This window comes from Chelonia mydas, chromosome 3, assembly GCF_015237465.2.
Source record: "Chelonia mydas isolate rCheMyd1 chromosome 3, rCheMyd1.pri.v2, whole genome shotgun sequence".
In the NCBI taxonomy this organism is placed as follows: domain Eukaryota; kingdom Metazoa; phylum Chordata; order Testudines; family Cheloniidae; genus Chelonia; species Chelonia mydas.
In genome coordinates this window covers 926,870-945,505 of record NC_057851.1, presented here as the reverse complement: position 1 = coordinate 945,505, position 18,636 = coordinate 926,870, and the positions used below count along the sequence as shown (strand labels likewise).

The 18,636-nt window shown below is 63.5% G+C and overlaps 1 protein-coding gene across 2 annotated transcripts; it reads right to left on the bottom strand.

Moving 5' to 3' along the window:
• Window positions 1-190: 190 nt before the first annotated feature.
• Window positions 191-18,266, bottom strand: LOC102941028 (uridine-cytidine kinase-like 1). Of its 2 annotated transcripts, none has more exons than XM_037893612.2 (15): window positions 18,123-18,266; window positions 17,580-17,779; window positions 15,808-15,914; window positions 15,185-15,355; window positions 14,834-14,905; window positions 14,326-14,515; window positions 13,925-13,986; window positions 13,129-13,145; window positions 9,333-9,431; window positions 6,934-7,027; window positions 4,682-4,744; window positions 4,078-4,200; window positions 2,658-2,765; window positions 1,900-2,056; window positions 191-1,509 (listed from the first exon to the last, which is right to left on the bottom strand). In XM_037893612.2, exons 1-15 carry the CDS (start codon window positions 18,173-18,175, stop codon window positions 1,436-1,438), a joined length of 1,590 nt encoding a protein of 529 aa, XP_037749540.1. In that variant the 5' UTR covers window positions 18,176-18,266; the 3' UTR covers window positions 191-1,435. The 2 variants fall into 2 exon arrangements, with proteins under 2 accessions (XP_037749540.1, XP_037749539.1); XM_037893611.2 differs by having other exon boundaries at window positions 1,165-1,509; window positions 15,808-15,965.
• Between the last annotated feature and the right edge of the window lie 370 nt (window positions 18,267-18,636).

The window sequence follows — 18,636 nt, the reverse complement described above, 5'->3', positions numbered from 1 at the left end:
CCCGCCAACTCCCAGCACACCCCGCGCCCACCCCCTCCGACTCCCCGCGCGCCTCCAACTCCCAGTGTGCCCCGCGCCCCTCCCCGCCAACTCCCAGCACACCCCGCGCCCCGCCCCTCCGACTCCCCGCGCGCCCGGCGGGGCGGGGCTGTCCCGGCTCGGCTCGGCGCGCACAGAGGCGCAGGCGCGGTCCTGGCAGACCCTTTATTGACGCGTACACAGCGGAGCCGCCCCCGGGCAGCCGGAGCCGCCCGCGGGAACCGGGCGCCGGGCAGCTGCCGCCCGCTGGGGCCAGGGCCGGCCTCAGTGGAGGGCCCAGAAAAGCGGGACCCCAGCGCCCCCCCGGGCCCAGTCCCGGCGCCCCGCAAGGCACGAGGCAGACCTGGGTCCTAGCCCTGGGCGAGGCAGCGGGAGGCCCCCCGTGGCACCGGCTCTCCTCTTGTCCCAGTCCATGGTCCTCGCTTCCCGGGCACTGGCCGCGGCCCCCGCCTCCCCGTGCCCCAGGCGTTAGCGGGAGGGGCTCGGATGGGGGGTTGCCGAAACACGCGGAGGCCTCCTTGCTGCGCTCCCGCTCACAACAGCTTCGGCCGCACGCCGCTGGCCTGCCCCCAGCACGAGCCAGGCGTCCAGGAAGGCGCTCCGGCTAGACGGGTCTCCTCACAAGCCCACACCCGCAGGAGGGACGAGCTGCAGTCCCCCACCTGCCTCCCGGACAAGCTGGGCGTCTCCGCCACGCCAGCAGAGTGGCCCAGAGACGGGGGAGCTGCCAGACTCATGAACCTGGCCGTGGGTGGAAGGCCTGCTGGGGAAGGTGAGGCACACCTCCTATTCTGCGCAAGCCCTAGGTTGCTGCCAGCACCAGACTGCTCCCGGCTAAACAGCCCCACGGCCCTGCCCCACATTCAGGGCTATCAGGGCACTGGAGGAGGGGTGGGAGGAGAGCTGCTGACTGAGGACGACAGGGCTGTTCCCTTCCATTTGATCCTGTGTCCCTGACACTTTTACAAGGAGCTGGCCCCTGAGCCGGAACATAGGGGGAGTAACTGCTCAGAGCAAACACACACACAGAACCTGCTCCAGCCTGTGCATGGGCCTCACCTCACCCCTTCCAGGCCATAGGGAGAGTCTCTTACCACCTCCACACCCACCACATCTATGTAGGGCCAAAGAGAGAATCTGACCCCCCTCCTCCCACCTACCAGAGCGGGGCACCAGGAGTGTGTGCCCAGTGTGCGCACACTGCAAGCCACAGGCAGTCTCTGCCCTGCACGCACAATGGAGGGTGCTGGTGGGCAGTTTCCAAATGGCTGCCCGCCTAACAGTGTGTGGTCCAGAGGCCAGCAGGGAGGGGCGATCCTGGGGCAGCAGAAGCGCAAGGCTCGAAAGAGGGAGGGAGGAGGCAGCAGGGGCAAGGCTGGCAGGCAGGCCATCACGCTCAGTAGTCCGTGCTCTCATTCTCACACCAGGCGGAGGGGGCATCAGTACCAAAGTACCTGTCTCCAAAGTTACCTAGACACAAAAACAACACCATAAGACAAGCCGCAGCAGCACCACACCCCACCATAGAAGATCAGGGTTGGAAGGGACCTCAGGAGGTCATCTAGTCCAACCCCCTGCTCCAAGCAGGACCAATCCCCAATCTTTGCCCCAGATCCCTAAATGGTCCCCTCAAGGATTGAACTCACAACCTTGGGTTTAGCAGGCCAATGCTCAAACCACCGAGCCATCCTTCCCCTCCCTCATGCCAGCCCTCTCCCCCGAGGCAGCCCCAGGAGAATGAAACCATGGCCCGGCCCTGCCGGGAGCACACCATCTAGCACAGCTGGCTCCGGGCCGAGAAAGGGCACAGGAGGGCCTGGTCAGTTGCCCAAGCCAGGCTGTGCTCCCCCGTCCCCTTACCGATTCCAGGGATGATGTGGAATTCCTCGTTGACCTTCTTGTCCACGGCTGTGGTGATGATGCGGACACGGGGGAAGGCGTAGGCCACGGAGTGAACCCCCATCTCCGCCATCAGCAGGGACAGCAGGAAGATCTTCTCCTCATGGACATCGTGATCCTGCAGCATAGACAGTGCTGAGCCGTTCGGCCCCAGAGCGAAGTGCCATGCCCCTTCCGCCCAAGCACCCCCAGAGCCCTGCCAACCCCTCCGTGGCCGGAGGAGCACCAGGCCACCCCAAGCCCACTCCACCACCCTCCTCCCACAGCTGGAGGAGTCCCAGGCCGCCGGGAGTCCTGAGCCCCAGGCCGGCCCCAGCCATGCCACCAACACCCCTCCATCTCCCCTCCTGAGACGCCCCGCTAGAAAAACAAAAGCTCTTCCTGAAGACCCTGAGATTTTTCTATGCCCCATGCCGGGGCGGCTGAGGAGGTGGTATCTGCTACTCCGGGAGATTATGGATGAACTGGGGACACTGAGTAGCACACACCACCTCCTCAACCACCTCAGCACCTGCCTGGTGCATAATAACAAGCAAAAAAACTTCCCCCGTGCAACCCGCCCAAACCCGCAACCCGGCGGCAGCAGCTCTGCCAGGGGAGGCTTAGCCTATTATACCACCACCTATGGCGAAGTGCCCCATGCTCAGAGCAGTAGCTTCCATGCTGGAAAGCCCAGCCGCCAGCCTGCACTCCCCAGGCAGCTTGCCCCGCAGGCTCACCAGAAGGACGCGCACGGCCATCATGGCTGCAGCCCCTGTGGACACGGTGCTGTCCATCAGAATGACATAGTCTTCGCTGATCTCCTTGGGGAGCCGCAGATAGTGAAGCTGAGGAGAGATGGGGGACAGAGCTTATGAAGGAGTCAAGTGTGATGCCCTGGGCCCACTCCCCGCAGCTCCTTGGGCAGCCCCCCAGGCGGAGCAGGGTGGCTGCTGAGAGCACACGCACTCTGGGGATGCCGGGGGTGTGACGTTATGAGTATAATATAATAGCTCATTGAAAGGTGACTGGGCCAGAAAGAGTTAATGAACTCCCAGACAGACCTGACCCATGGCTCAACTTTAAAGACTGGTTAGGAGATCTGTAAATGAATAGAGCTTTGAAATGCAGCCAGCATTGTTAGAGATAGAAGGGTAGCGCTCAGGTCTTGTGATGTAAGCAAACAAGTCTTGTCTGTTGCTATAGCTTTGATTCAAAGATCAAAAGGGGAATATTAACATTTAGGAAGACACTGGAGTGACATAGTATTATTGTCTATATGGCTCTTTGAAGGTTGTGGTAACCGGTATCTGAACTGTTAATGGATAAATTACCCTGGGCTAATTGCCAGGATGTTTGGGAGAAGGAAAGTGGAGCCGATTGTTTTCTCAGGCCAAATGGCTGCAGGAAATGTATAAATACCCTGGGACACGATCCTTCATCATCTCAAATCTGCTTTGGGTTTCAGGAGGTGGAAACCTTAAGCCATAAGGATTGAGATCCCCAGTCACTGATGGGAGTCACCCTGAACATGGACATTGGACTGTAACCCGTGGACTGTTTCTAAAAGGACTTTTGGCAACTACAAGCTCAGCTCAGCTCTGCTCTGCTCTGTATCAGAACCTCAAGAACTGAACTCAAGTCTGTCTGTATATCGATCTTTGAACCAGCACGTGCGCTCTCTTCTTTTTTTAATAAATTTTAGTTTAGTTAATAAGAATTGACTGTAAGCGTGTATTTGGGGTAAGATCTAAGTTATCATTTGACCGGGGTCTGGGGCTTGGTCCTTTGGGGTCAGGAGAACCTTTTCTTTTCTATGATGAAATAAGATTTTCAGAATTTATTATCCTATGTTTGACATGTGTGTCTGGATGGAGGCCTGCGGCTGGGCACTTTAAGGGAACTGCATTATTTGGACATCTGAGTACCCAGGGAGGTACTATAGAAGCTGGTTTGGGCTGGCTGGGTAAATTGAAGGAGTGGACTATCCACCAGTGTTTGGGGTTTGTTTGCCCCATTGTGTTTGCAGTTCATGCTGATTAAGTGACCTCAGCTGGCTCCCATGGGCAGCATCATCACAGGGGGGAAGGGTTGGTGGGATGGGAGCCAATGCTCCCGAAGAGCTGGGGGCAGAGAGGGGACGCACAGGGCAGCGCTCACCTCAGGCTCCCCTGTGTCATGGTTGGTCTGGATCAGAATCTTGCCCAGTCGAATGTCTTTGCAGACAGCAGTGAGAGCCTGCTCCATGGTCTCCCCCGCCCGCAGGATGGACACACCTGTGATCTGGACAACAGCCACCTTAGATTGGACTGGGCAGCAACCGCCTCCCGCATCTCAGACCCCAAGCCAGGGCAGCACTTCTCCCCCCCCCGCCCCCCGGCCTCCCACACTGGGGCAGCACCCCCTCAACAGTCCCCCAGCCCTCACACTGGGGCAAGGACCCCCAGCCACCCTTCCTATTCCCCAAAGCACTCTGGGAAGCCTCGCATCTCCCCTCTGGAGCCCAAGGGGGTGTTGTCTATCCACCTATCTAGGACATATCTCTGGCCCCCATTGGCCCAGGACCTGAGAGCCTCACCATATTCTCCCAGTCCTGCCTCACTGCAGAGGACAGGGGGAACTGACCTCACAGAAGCTAAGTGACTGGCCCAGGGTCACACAGGCAGTCTGTGCGGAGCAGGGAATGGAACCAGCTCTCCCAGGCCTGGGCCGCGGAATGGCCACCCTTCCTCCCAGAGTCCTGGGGGGACCCGGCCAGTCTCACCCGCTGCCTGTGGAACCGCTTCCCTTCATACACAGTCCCCTGAGGCGTCTCCACCGTCACTGGCTGCAGAAGAAGAGCAGGTCATTAACATGGGGGCAGACCCTGAGCCAGGCTGCAGCATGACACAGCTGGACAGGTAGCAAAGGGCAGGGTGGGCCTTACGTGGCAGGTTGGGGGCAGGTCACCCCGGGAGAAGGGGCAGGGCCTGTAGCATGAGTGGCAGGCAGGAAGGGTGGGTCAGTGGGGAAGGGGCAGGGCCTGTAGCGTGAGCGGCAGGCAGGAAGGGTGGGTCACTGGGGGAAGGGGCGGGGTCTGTAGCGTGAGTGGCAGGCAGGAAGGGTGGGTCACCGGGGGAAGGGGCGGGGCCTGTAACGTGAGCGGCAGCCAGGGAGGGTGGGTCACCGGGGGAAGGGGCGGGGCCTGTAGCGTGAGTGGCAGGCAGGAAGGGTGGGTCACCGGGGGAAGGGGCGGGGTCTGTAGCGTCAGCGGCAGGCAGGAAGGGTGGGTCACCGGGGGAAGGGGCAGGGCCTGTAGTGTGAGTGGCAGGCAGGAAGGGTGGGTCAGTGGGGAAGGGGCGGGGCCTGTAGCGTGAGCGGCAGGCAGGAAGGGTGGGTCACCGGGGGAAGGGGCGGGACCTGTAGCGTCAGCGGCAGGCAGGAAGGGTGGGTCACCGGGGGAAGGGGCGGGGCCTGTAGCGTGAGTGGCAGGCAGGAAGGGTGGGTCACTGGAGGAAGGGGCGGGGCCTGTAACGTGAGCGGCAGGCAGGAAGGGTGGGTCAGTGGGGAAGGGGCGGGGCCTGTAGCGTGAGTGGCAGGCAGGAAGGGTGGGTCACTGGGGGAAGGGGCGGGGTCTGTAGCGTGAGCGGCAGGCAGGAAGGGTGGGTCACCGGGGGAAGGGGCGGGGCCTGTAGCGTGAGCGGCAGGCAGGAAGGGTGGGTCACCGGGGGAAGGGGCGGGGCCTGTAGCGTGAGCGGCAGGCAGGAAGGGTGGGTCACCGGGGGAAGGGGCGGGACCTGTAGCGTGAGCGGCAGGCAGGAAGGGTGGGTCACCGGGGGAAGGGGCGGGGCCTGTAGCGTGAGCGGCAGGCAGGAAGGGTGGGTCACTGGAGGAAGGGGCGGGGCCTGTAGCGTGAGTGGCAGGCAGGAAGGGTGGGTCACCGGGGGAAGGGGCAGGGCCTGTAGCGTGAGCGGCAGGCAGGAAGGGTGGGTCAGTGGGGAAGGGGCAGGGCCTGTAGCGTGAGTGGCAGGCAGGAAGGGTGGGTCAGTGGGGAAGGGGCGGGGCCTGTAGCGTGAGTGGCAGGCAGGAAGGGTGGGTCACCGGGGGAAGGGGCGGGGCCTGTAGCGTGAGTGGCAGGCAGGAAGGGTGGGTCACCGGGGGAAGGGGCGGGGCCTGTAGCGTGAGCGGCAGGCAGGAAGGGTGGGTCAGTGGGGAAGGGGCGGGGCCTGTAGCGTGAGTGGCAGGCAGGAAGGGTGGGTCACCGGGGAAGGGGCAGGACCTGTAGCGTGAGTGGCAGGCAGGAAGGGTGGGTCACTGGGGGAAGGGGCGGGGCCTGTAGCGTGAGTGGCAGGCAGGAAGGGTGGGTCACCGGGGGAAAGGGCGGGGCCTGTAGCGTGAGTGGCAGGCAGGAAGGGTGGGTCACCGGGGGAAAGGGCGGGGCCTGTAGCGTGAGTGGCAGGCAGGAAGGGTGGGTCACCGGAGGAAGGGGCGGGGCCTGTAGCGTGAGTGGCAGGCAGGAAGGGTGGGTCACCGGAGGAAGGGGCGGGGCCTGTAGCGTGAGCGGCAGGCAGGAAGGGTGGGTCACTGGGGGAAGGGGCGGGGCCTGTAGCATGAGTGGCAGGCAGGAAGGGTGGGTCAGTGGGGAAGGGGCAGGGCCTGTAGCGTGAGTGGCAGGCAGGAAGGGTGGGTCACCGGGGGAAGGGGCGGGGCCTGTAGCGTGAGCGGCAGGCAGGAAGGGTGGGTCACCGGGGGAAGGGGCGGGGCCTGTAGCGTGAGTGGCAGGCAGGAAGGGTGGGTCACCGGGGGAAGGGGCGGTCACCGGGGGAAGGGGCGGGGCCTGTAGCGTGAGCAGCAGGCAGGAAGGGTGGGTCACCGGGGGAAGGGGCGGGGCCTGTAGCATGAGCGGCAGGCAGGAAGGGTGGGTCAGTGGGGAAGGGGCGGGGCCTGTAGTGTGAGTGGCAGGCAGGAAGGGTGGGTCAGTGGGGAAGGGGCGGGGCCTGTAGTGTGAGTGGCAGGCAGGAGGGGCAGGTCACATACTTTGAGTGGCAGGAAGGAGAGGGCATGTTCAATCAGCAGCCTCATCAGGCGCTTGGAATAGAAGATGAACTCGTCCCTGGTTGTGTCCTTGTTCCTGTTGGACCAGTGACACAGAGGTAAGAGCAGACTCCAGGCCCTGGGGCCTCTGCGTCCCCCCATCCCAATGGCACCCCAATTCCAACCCCATCCCCATGCAGCGCAGGTGAGTGGGTTGGGGGCAGAGAGCAGGCATGTTGGGGAAAATATCTTGTCACTCCCGCTAATGAGCCAGGTTCTCCCAGATGGCTGCCAGGGTAGATCCATCCACCCCCAGCACCAGGGCCCTGTCACCTCTCCTATGTGGGGGTCCCAGGGCATAGAGGGGACCTAGCCATCACCCCCCTCCAGGGAAAATAAGGGAATAACCGATATGGGAGTCACTTAATAAAGAATGGCATTTATTATATTACTCTCCTTTTCAATCCATGTGGATTTATGGAAATAGTTTGAGAGGATCTCTGTCTGATGAGGTTACAAGTTTGGTTGATAAAGGTAATAGTGGTGATGTGATAATTTGACTTGGTACCACATGATACTAACTAAAATAATAAATTCAAAATGGCACACAGTAAGTGGATTAAAAGCTGGCTAACTGACAGGTCTCAAAATGTAACTAAACAGGGAATCATCCCCAAGTGGGTGTTTCTAGTGAGGTCCCACAGGGATCTGTTCTTGGACCCTCTGAAAGAAAAAACCAGCCCTCAAAGATTGGGGGAGTGGCCTGATGGAGGGTGTCTCCCACTCCTTCATCCTCCATTGGGGGGCGGGGACATGCTGACGGGGCAGGGATGGAGGAGCTCTGGTTACACCAGACTAGCCCGACCAATATACCATTTGCCCGCGGCCCCCAGCAGCAGGGCCCGCTCACCAAGTCTCACTGGGGCAGGACGGCGGGAGGGTGCTCCGTCTCCCCCCAGTAAGGGCAGCAGCACCTCAGGCCAGCCAGGCCTGCTCCAAGGTGTGGCCACTCCCTTTAAGAGCTGTTCTAGGAAGGATCAGCAGACCAGGCTGGGAATTGGGCCACGTACAGTTAGGCAACTTCCTCCCGCTGAGCTCCGGACAGACCCTGCCAGCCTTGCTGCCCAGCCTGAGGCCTGGGACCAGAAAAGGCTCTGCAGAGAGGCCAGGGACGAGAGTGGGACCCTGTGACAATGTGGGAATTTTCTGTAATATTTTCTATGAAGCCTATGTGTGCCTCAGTTTCCCCTGTATTTTGTATGCCTACCCAGGGCAGAAAAGGACTAAGGCCGCTCTCCGGGCAGGCTGGGAGACATGGGAAGGAATGGTGCCTAGCTGCCTGAGCCAGGCCGGGCCACGGGAAAGGACTGGCCAAGGCCGACCACAGCAACGGAAAATCCAAGAAGGAATGGCAAGGCAATCACCAGGACCTTGACACGGGGGGAGGCGTGGGTGCGGGGACACCAATTTCCACACTTCTCAGCAGGGAAGCTGAGCAACACCAGCTCAAGAACAAAAGGAGCTGGCAGATGTGAGGGGGGGTAAGAGCTGGCTGCTGGGAGGAGTTGGGGCTCTCACCTGGGATGTGAACGAGGAGAGAGACAGAGCTGCAAGAATGGGGTTCCCCGCAGCTGGGCTGGGCTCTGGGCTGACCAGAATGACTTGGGCCATGCTTTACCCTTCATCTCTCTGTGCTGACCAAGGGCTGCTGTGAGAGGTCACTCCCGGCAGCATAGGGCAGCTACACGGGAGACCTTCCAGCACACTGCTGGCACCTTGCTAGTGTACACGTAGCCTGAAAAACCCACCGGTCTGAAAACTCTGCCCAAGTGTCACTGGAAATACCGGGTTAGGAGTGGGCAAGGCTCTGTCAGGTGTCTAGTGTAGTTTGACTCACTGATGGGAGCTCAGGGGGTGGGGCAGGGGGGCTGGAGCCCCAGAAGTCCAGTCTCAGGAGGTGGTGAAGCCGCATGGCCTACCCTGAAGGAAGAATGAGACCCCTGGGGTTCTGGCCCATCTCAGGGGCACCTCCCAGAGACTGTTTCCAAGCAGGGGGCATACCCCCGATGCTGGGGATCAGTGACAGACCAGCAGTCCTGCCCCACTTAATCAACTGGGGCAGAGAGGGAATCAGGGTAGACTGGACACCCTGCAGCAAAGGGAACCAGGGCCAAACAAAGCCCATGTTTGAGAGACTTCGTCAACCACACCTCAGGAGTGGGGGGCCTGATTTGAAATATGCCTGGCTGAGAGTGAGTTCCTGGAAAAGTCAGAAGAGAAACTGAGGCAGGGGGACTGCAGTGCTCCAGGACTCCAACTAGGCCAGCCCCCCCACAGGGAGAGGGCGAGGGGTGGGAAAGGATAGGCTGCCCCACCCACAGAGAGGGTAGGGGACTCAGTACCTGATGATGGTGTGCATGCCACGCACCTGCGGCGTGCCCTCGAGGACACTCAGCGACTTGGGCAGCGGCTGCCCTTGGTGGGCAGAGGCCAGGGCCGCTCTGCAGAAAGACACAAGTGAGTCTGGCCCAGCAGCCCTCTGCCAGGCATTTGCATAGGCATGCACGCGCCAGCCCCACCCACATGCAGGGAAATGCCGGTGGCCCCGCCAGCTCTCTGCCACATTCACTACCCCGCAGGAGACTCCCGCGGGCGTGCGTGTGTCTGACGCCTGCACAGTAGCTCCACCCACCAGGGTCTGCCAGGCAGCCCCATGCCCTGCTCCCGGGGCTCCCTCCAAACACAGAGCACAGAACCAGCTGCATGGGGGAGACATGTGGACACTTGCTCTGGCACGCCAGGGATGGCCCCACCTCCCAGTAGCTGGACTAGCAATGGTAGTGAAGCTGCAGTAGCATGAGCGGAGGCGCAGGCTAGCCCCGCCCGCTGGGGCCCCGGCGTGCGCCTGTCACTAGAGCAAGTTTTGATCTAGCTAGACGGAGACCAGTTTAGATGGAAGCTAACGCAGGTGCAGCACATATGCCGCAGTCCGGCCTCCCAGCCGCAGCACAGACAGCCCCCTAGGGCCTGCTGTGACAAGGGAATTATAAGAGTTGCTCTGAAGCTTATCCATGCCTCAGTTTCCCCTACACACACATTACTCGCTTGGGAAAAGGGATGACGTTGGCTCTCAGGGCAGGCTAAGAGACCTAGGTGGGTGTCATCTCCCTATCTGGGTGGAATGAACAGTCATTAGGGAACCAGCTGACACCCACCCAGATCAAGAAGGGGCCCAGAGAGACAAGACCAGATCCAATGACTCCTGGATCCACGCTCTCAGCAGGGAAGCTGAGCAGAGAACAAATGACTGGCTGGTGAGAGGTGGGGGATGAGTGCTGGCTTCTGGAGGAAACTCTCTCACCTAGGAGCTAGGCAGGTCTACACTACCGCTTCTGTCGATCTAACTTCTGTCATTCAGGGGTGTGAAAAGCCCCCCCGCATGTGACGCACATTACAGCCACCTAAGCGCTGTCCACAGCAGTGCGGTCAGCGGGAGGCGCTCTCCCACCATCGCTTCCGCCTCTCGCCGAGGTGCAGTCATTATGTCGATGGGAGAGCGCTCGCCCGCCGGCAACGTGGCGCTTCTAGTGTAGACTAGCCGTGACTGAGGTCAGACTTAGGGCTTGTCGATGCTCAAAATGCTATAGCTGCCTTGCTGTAGCAGTTCAGGGTAGACACGAACCACGCTGACAGGAGCATCCAGCTCCCCGAGAGACAGTAGCTAGGTCGATGGAAGAATTCTTCTGTCAACCTACTGCTGTCTAGACAGGGACTTAGGTCAGCTTAACTACGCCACTCCCGCGGGGGGTGGGGGGATTTTTTCACACTCCTGTGCAATGTAGTTAAACTGACCTAATTTAAACCAGGTGTGTGAGTAAGTGAGAGCAAGAGAGAAAAAATGGAGTTCGCTGCAGCCTGGCTGGGCTTTGGACTGACCAGAATGGACCTTGCTTCAGCCATCTCCTCTCTGGGCTCACCCCGTTTAAAGAAGCTGTGAGAGTGTCACTAGAAGTATCCAGCGAGGCGCCTGGATCGCTGCAGAAAGGACAAGTCTCTACTAGGATCAGTCTCAGCGGGACTCGCTCACCAGAGCTCTCGGTGTGAAGCAGGAGTGCTGGAGCCCGGCGGTTCAGACTTGGGAAGGAAGAGTGGGACCCGTTGGGGAGGGTCTGGCCCACTGAAGGGCTCCTCCAAGACACTGTTCCAAAGCAGGGGGTGTAGCACCAATCCTGTGGATCCGTGACACCCGCACAGCCTGAACCCAGCAGCTCTCACAGCTGCGGTGCAGTTTGAGGCCAATGAAGCCTCACTAGGAGTGTGGTGAAGCCCTGGAATGGGTTCCCTAGGGAGGTGGTGGAATCTCTATCCTTAGAGGTTTTTAAGGCCCGGCTTGACAAAGCCCTGGCTGGGATGATTTAGTTGGGGTTCGTCCTGCTTTGAGCAGGGGGTTGGACTAGATGACCTCCTGAGGTCCCTTCCAGCCCTGATCTTCTATGATTCTAAGCGTGTCTCTCGCTGGAGGAAATGCAGGAGCAGCCACCCCAGTGCTCCCCGGACGAAGCCCATATCCTGACTGTGGAGGCCGCAAAGCTCATGCAGCGTGGGGCGCTCGGCTTCACTGCCTCCCAGCTCATCCAGGGGCAGGGCTAGCAGCTACTGAGCTGGGAAGCAGGTATTGCCCCCCGGGTCTATCTGCCGCTCCCCCCTGGTGACGAGAGCCCTCCTCCCACAGCAGGGAGCCCAGCATGGACCAGGGCCCTGCCTGGCAGAGGATTAGTGCCAAGAGACTGTGGAGAGGCCTGGGTGACAGCACCAGCCCTGCAGGTCACACACACACACAGCATCGTGGGAAGGGTCTGCTCCGCTCCAGGGGGGCTTAGAGACAAACAAAGCAAGTCACCAGCCAAGGAGATATCCCCCCAAGCCAAGCAACACACACAGGAGCGGCCAGCACAGCAGGGAAGGAACGGAGACAAACTGTCCTCACATATGCCAGCGCAGCTTCCTCTGGTGCAGACACCGCGGGCCAACAGGGACAGGGGAGGGCACGACAGGGGCACAAGAGAGAGACAAACGGGCGTTAGAGGGCGGCAGGCGGCAGCAGCTTCCTGCTATGGACACAGGGTGCTGGGGGAGAGGGGGGCAGCCCAACAGAGCCCGAAGGTAGAAGCATCTGGCCCCAGCCCTAGCGAGAGCAGGGAGCTGCTGGAAGCACCTGGAGGAGGGAAGCAGCCTGGTCCCACCTAGCTGCAGGGACAGGGAGGGGGGTGGAGCTGCCTGGCCCCAGCAGGTGGTCATGGAGGCCCACCTCCCGTTTTGGCTTTGCCCTGCTACACCCCAGCAGCAGCAGGGCAGTGTCTGAGCACAGCACGCCCAGCAGCGCTGCATTAAGCTGGCAGTCTCGAGTGAGAGTGTGGGCTGGGGCTGAGGCTGCTGCCCCTTTCCAGACCCCCTCTGGAGGAGCCGAGCAAACCCCCCCCCGCCGAATGGCAGCTGAGCCCCACAACTCAGCAGCACAGCCTGGCCCAGTGCCCTGTGAGAGCAAGCAAGGAGAGCGTCCAGAGTCGTCCCAAGGGGTCAGACCCCCCCCATACACATATTCTAGGCGGCTGCCTGGGAGGCGGCCAGCAGAAGAGGCAGGGCACAGGTCCCGGGGCACCTGCCTCCGTGGAGCTGTGCCAGCAAGCTGCCAGCAAGCCACAGCAGTTCTCCCTGCTCGGGGAGCCCCTCTGGCTCCAGAGGGGACATGATTGGCAGCTCCCGTGCTGCCCCACCAGGCAAGCCGCCCAGCTGCGGGCTCAGCCGCACCAAGCAGAGGCCCCCTGGCAGACCCCGCCACACGCTGCGGAGGGGCTGGAGCCTCCCCGGTGGGCAGGTGGAGGGGCTCCCAGGGAACTGGCTACAGGAGCAGCACTAGGGAGTCTACGCATGCCATGCGCCACGGGAATCAAGTGGCCATTAGCACTGCCAGCCTTTCTGTGGCGTCGGTGCTAACCACGCCTCGTCTGGGTGGCTGGGGCCCTGGAACTGCCATGGGCCGTGAGCCCCTCCCCGCACTGCTCCCGGGGACAGGTCTGGGCTGCCCACATCCCGCTCCCCACACTGCGCCCGGGGACAGGTCCGGGCTGCCCCCATCCCCGCACTGCACCCTGGGCTGAGGTGTGAGAGGAGAGAGGGGCCGCACTGCGCCCATCGTACCTGACCGTGATTTCACGCTGCAATGGTGAGAGCCCACGTCGAGATTGCAGGGCGGGGGATAGGGAGAGAAATACAGAACATCTGTCACTGCCCGCAAGCCCCCTCGCCCCACCCCCCGCCCCAGTACAGCACAGCCCCCTCGCCCCACCCAGCACCTCCAGCTGTTGCTAACCCTGGGAGCAGGCAAAGCCACAGCTGTGGGTGCGCGAATATCCATGGAGGGGCAGGGCTGGGCTGGCCGGGAGCTGTAGGGCGAGACTGGGGGCACTGGCAGAGCTGTGTGTGGGGAGCCCACGGCTGGGGTAGCAGGGGACCACGGGGCGGGATTGGGGCACTGGCAGAGCTGTGTGTGGGGAGTGCGGTGCTGGCAGGTGGGCGAGCTTGGGGGCAGTGGCAGGGCTGTGTGTGGGGAAGGCAGGGCTGGGCTGGCCGGGGGCTGTAGGGCGGGATTGGGGCACTGGCAGAGCTGTGTGAGGCGCCCAGGGCTGGTCGGGAGCTGCAGGTCAGGACTGAGGGACCAGCGACCAGTCAGCCGTGCCAGACTGGAGAACGAGGAGGTGCGGGAGACGTGCAATGTGGTGCCCTGGACCAGCCAGCTCGGCCCCTGCTTTAGGGTCACTCGCTCTCACTCTTCCCCTCTCAGCCTGACCAGGGACACCACATGGGGCCCAGGGGCCCTGAATCGGGGGCAATCCTGCGTCAGCAGGAGCCACCATACAACAGCTGCGGGGTCCGTGTCGCCCGTAGCGCACGGGGACCAAGGAGCCAGAGACAGCAGCCGCCCCACCCTCCTCACCTTCTCCAGCTGGCTGTGCACATGCTGCACAATGAGATCCAGGGCCACGAAGTTCTCCCCACCTGACAAGAGCAAGAACAGGAGATGAATCCCAGCCCTGTCCACCCCACGCCCCCCCGGCCAGAGCCCAGCCCTGCCCACCTGGAGCCCAACCCCCAAGCCCTGCCCACCCAACACCCTGACCCCTCAGCCCAGTTCTCCACCCACTCACCCTGACACCTCCACCCACCTGGAGCCCAGCCCCTGACCTACCCACCCTGACTGCCCAGCCCTGCCCACCCTGACACCCCTTCAGATACCCAGAGCACTGCCGCACCCACCCTCTCTCCCCCACAGCCCCACCCACTCCGACACCCACTGCCCACCTGGAGCCTGACCCGGCTCCCCCAGCGCGGCCTCACCTCTGGGCACCACGATGTCGGCCACCTGCACGGTGGGTTCGATGTACTGCTCGAAGGCCGGCTTGACGAACTTGTTGTACTGCTTGATGACGCCCACAAGGTCGCGCCCGCGCTCCATGATGTCACGCTGCAGCCGCCGCACCAGCCGGATGTCCGAGTCCGTGTCCACAAACACCTTCATGTCCAGGAGCTGGGGGTCCAGGAGGGTGAACACCCGTCTGTCCCCCAACCAGGCCTGCCCCAGCTCTGAGACTCAGGGCAGGGCCCTCCCCCCGCACACCCAGCTCTGACCACACAGAGCACAACGGGGTGGTTCTCGGGAGTGGTCAGCTGGCTGTTCCCCCAACCCCCATGTGCACCCCAGGCCAGTCTCTCCAACCCTCCCAGGGGTGCTCTGAGGACAGACCTGTCCTCCACACCGGTTCCCAGGCAGTGCCCAACGCCAGCAGGCACCCAGGACAGCCCTCCCTGCCCCAGGCAGTGCCCAGTGCCAGCAGGCAAGCCATACCTTCAGCAGCTCCTTGTTGGCAAAAGATAAAATCCCCTCAAATACTACCACATTGGCCCCATAGATGGTTTTCTGCAGGGAGAGAAGGGCCACACCATGCTTCAGAGACTGGTAACCCTGCCCCTGTCCGCTCCCCCACTGCACCCCATACCCTTGCCTTACCCCAAACCCTGTCCCCACACACCCCATCCTCTCCACACACACTGTGCACTGCCCCCAGCCCTCCCCTTGGGAAGCCATACATCTGGAGGGGCTCCCCACCCTGCCCCCCACATACCCACTGCCCCCAGCCCTCCCCTGCCCATGGGAAGCCGTACATCTGGCAGGGCTCCCCGCCCTGCCCCCACATACCCACTCCTTGCGGCGGCTGTGCGTGGTGAAGTCGTACGCAGGCACCTTGACGCTCTTGCCCTTCTTCAGCTTGCGCAGCACGCTGATCAGCAGGTCGAAGTCGAAGGCATCGGGGTGGTCGAAGTTGTACTCGTTGTGGGCAGCCAGCTCCTGCTGCTCCTTATTCAGCACCTGGGGACGGGTGGGGGAGACGGGGCAGTGCATAGGTGGGGGGCGGGCACACAGGGAAGAGGGTGGAGCAGTGTACAGGGGAGGGGCACAGACGCAGTACATGGAGGGGTGGAGGAGGGGCAAGGGAAAGAGTTGATAGGATGGAGGAAACTCAGTCCATTCGATCTGCCGAAATTCAGACATGGAGCCCAGTACCCCAACTATAGACACCCCCTAAGCAGCAGCCCCACTGGTGGGGACCCAGGGCTGCCTCCCTGGCAGGAGATGTTCTGGGCAGAGCTCAGGGAGCCCAGCCCCCCAAGCATTCAGCCCCAGCCAGGCTCTGGTCCCCCACCCCCATCCACAGCAGCTGGTCAGCCTCAGGGCTGGGGCAGCTGACTGCCAGGGCCGGGGCAGCAGAGATATCCAGCCCTCTCAGGGCTCCCTCTTCCCCCAGGGGCGCACTGGCTCACCTTATAGAAGCAGTCCATGGACAGCAGCACCACCCAGGGCACGTCCAGGGCCTCAATGATCTTATTGGCCACCGTGGTCTTGCCTGATGCACTCCCTCCACACAGGCCTGGGGAGAGAAATCCGCCCCGGACGCTGGCCGCTGCTTCCCCAGCACCGCCTCCCCATCCAGGAGATTCACAGGAAGGTCAGCATGGAGAAAACAGGGCCATATCCCGCCCACCCTCTGGGGAGGGGCACGGGAGCCCTGTCAGCAGAGGGCTGGTCACCGGCACGCCATAGCTCGGCCCCGCCCCCCACATACCCAGCAAGGCCCCACAGGGAACGCTCTGGGCCAATTAGCGAGGGCTCCACGACACTGACACCAAAGTACATGGCCCTCAGAGCCAGGCACAGCCCCTGCTAAGCCACATCCTCACCCACAACATTCACCCCACCCACCCCCAAGGGGTATCAACCTCCCACCATGCACGCTGCTGCCCCTGCAGGCACTGGGCACCCTCGGGGCCACGCAGGGGCAACACATGCCTGTCCCCATGGCTTCAGGGCAGCTGGTCCCTGCTTGGGGAGCAGGACGGGACAGAGTTGGTCTGACCCACATCATCGCCCGAATATGCTGTCCGGTAGCATCGTTCCAAACTTCGCAGAGACTCTGCCCGGGGCTAAGCTCAGGCTTGGAAGAGGCCAGGTAGGTCAGTGGAGGATGCTGGGCAAAGGGACAAGGCCTTTCATAGAGCAGCTCTGAGAACTGCCCAGACGTGCCCTCCCCCACTCACCAGCACCTGCTAACCCCTCCAGCTCACTGTCACCCCTTGACCCTGCCCCGCCCACTGCCCATCATCCCCTGCCTACCACCCACTGCTTCCCCCCATCTCATCCCCCCAGCTCCCCCCTCCATTTGCCATCACCCCACTGCCCCCTTAAGCTCACTGTAACCCCACGCTCGCTTGCCGTCACCCCACCCAATGCACGATCCCCTCGGATCCCTGTGTCCACCCTGTCAGTTGCTGACTCAGAAAGCCCCATGGGGCAGCAGCGGTGCTTGGAGCAGGCAGCTCATCTACTCACAGCAAGGCCCGTTGAGGTGAAAGCAGAAAAGGGGAACAGCGCCAGGCTACGGGGTGAGGTGAGCAGCGCAGAGTCGGACCCGATCACGGGGTGGTGGAGTGGCTGGGTGGGCAGGAGAGGCCTGGGGGTTGTGGGGTGCACAACCCCTGGCGGCAGGTTCACACCCACAAACGGTCAGTGCAGTCCATAGTCTAGGAGACTGCTGGAGTCCTCGCTCAGCAACACCCACAGTAACACTGCCTACCACCTCCGGCTGGCTAGGAGACCCCTCCCCATCCTGGCGGACAATGACCTGCCTCAGTTACTCGCGCTTCAGCCCCCCCCCGCATTACACAACGCGACACACCTGGGCAGGGGGCCCGCGGGGACTCCAGCTCGCTCAGCCTCTGCAGCACGGCTCCTGCCAGCACGGCCCACCTGCCCGCCGCCCCCTAGGCTGGCTGCCCACAGGCATCAGGGCAGGTTCACGGTCTCGGCCTTCGCTGAACTTTTGCCAGCGAGCGGCGAGTTTGAGCCGCGCTTCGACGCCAGCCCGAGCCCGACGCACCGACAGCGCGAGGGCAGGGGCAGGGGCGCGGCAGGGGCAGCCCGGGGGGCCAGGGGTTGGGTGGGGAGCCCGGCGGCGCTTGTCGGCGGGGGCAGGCCCCGCCCGGCGAGTCCAGCGCCGGGCACAGCTGCAGCCGGGCGGCCAGGGTGGGGGTCTCACCGATGACGAAGGCTTCCTTGAAGGGCGTGCCCGCCTCGGTGTACCAGGGCGGCCGCCCCGCCGTGTAAATGGTCCGTTTGCTGGTCCGCAGCAGCGGGGGCTCCGTCTTCGACTGGCTCATGGTCCGCTTCCGCGGGGACAGCGCGGGCGCCAGCGGCAGGCGGCTCAGCAGCGCGTCCAGGGAGTCCTCGCCGCTGCCGCTGTGGGGCACGACGCCTCAGAGCCGGGCGCGGGGCGCCCCACAGAGCCCGCCCCTCCCCCCGGCCGGGCGCGCCCCCCGGCCCCCCTTCCCCCCGGCCCCCCCTCCCCCCGGCCGGGCGCGCCCCCCGGCCCCCCTTCCCCCCGGCCGGGCGCGCCCCCCGGCCCCCCTTCCCCCCGGCCGCGCCCCCCCGCCGGGCGCGGCGCGCCCCACAGAGCCCGCCCCCCCCGGTCCCCCCTCCCCCCGGCCGGGCGCGGCGCGCCCCACAGAGTCCGAGCCCCCCTTGCACCATCCGACCCCCGCAGCGCGCTCGGGCTCAGACCCGGACCCGGACCCGCCCGCACCTGTCCCGCCACGACCCCTGCCGCTCCTCCGCGCCCGCCGTCGCCGCCGCCATCTTGCCGGTGGCCGCAGGGGCTGCTGGGAGCTGCCGTGCCCAGGGCCCTGTCTCGTGGCTCCGTCCGGCGCGGCGGCGGGAACTACAGCTCCCGGCAGCCCCCGCGTGGGGGCAGCGGGCCTCGGCCCCGCCCACCGCATGGCCCAGCCCACCGCATGGCCCCGCCCACCGCCTGCCCCAAACCCCGCCCACCCTCCCGCCCGCCGCATGGCCCCGCCCACTGCCTGCGCCGTGAACGGCCCCCCACCTACCCCACGGCCCCCATGCACCACCCCCGGCCTGCCCCAAGACCCCGCCCACGGCCCCGCCCACCGCCTGCCCCTAACCCCGCCCGCCTCCCCCGCCCACCGCATGGCCCCGCCCACTGCCTGCCCCTAACCCCGCCCGCCTCCCCCGCCCGCCGCATGGCCCCGCCCACCGCCTGCTCCAAACCCCGCCCACCCTCCCGCCCGCGGCATGGC

Coding starts and splice junctions, on each gene's coding strand:
- LOC102941028 (XM_037893611.2), bottom strand. CDS start 18,175: ATGGCGGCGGCGACGGCGGGCGCGGAGGAGCGGCAGGGGTCGTGGCGG. Junction 17,780..18,122: donor CAGGGGTCGTGGCGGGACAG/GTGCGGGCGGGT, acceptor CGTGCCCCACAG/CGGCAGCGGCGAGGACTCCC. Junction 15,356..15,807: donor CCATGGACTGCTTCTATAAG/GTGAGCCAGTGC, acceptor ACCCGTCCCCAG/GTGCTGAATAAGGAGCAGCA.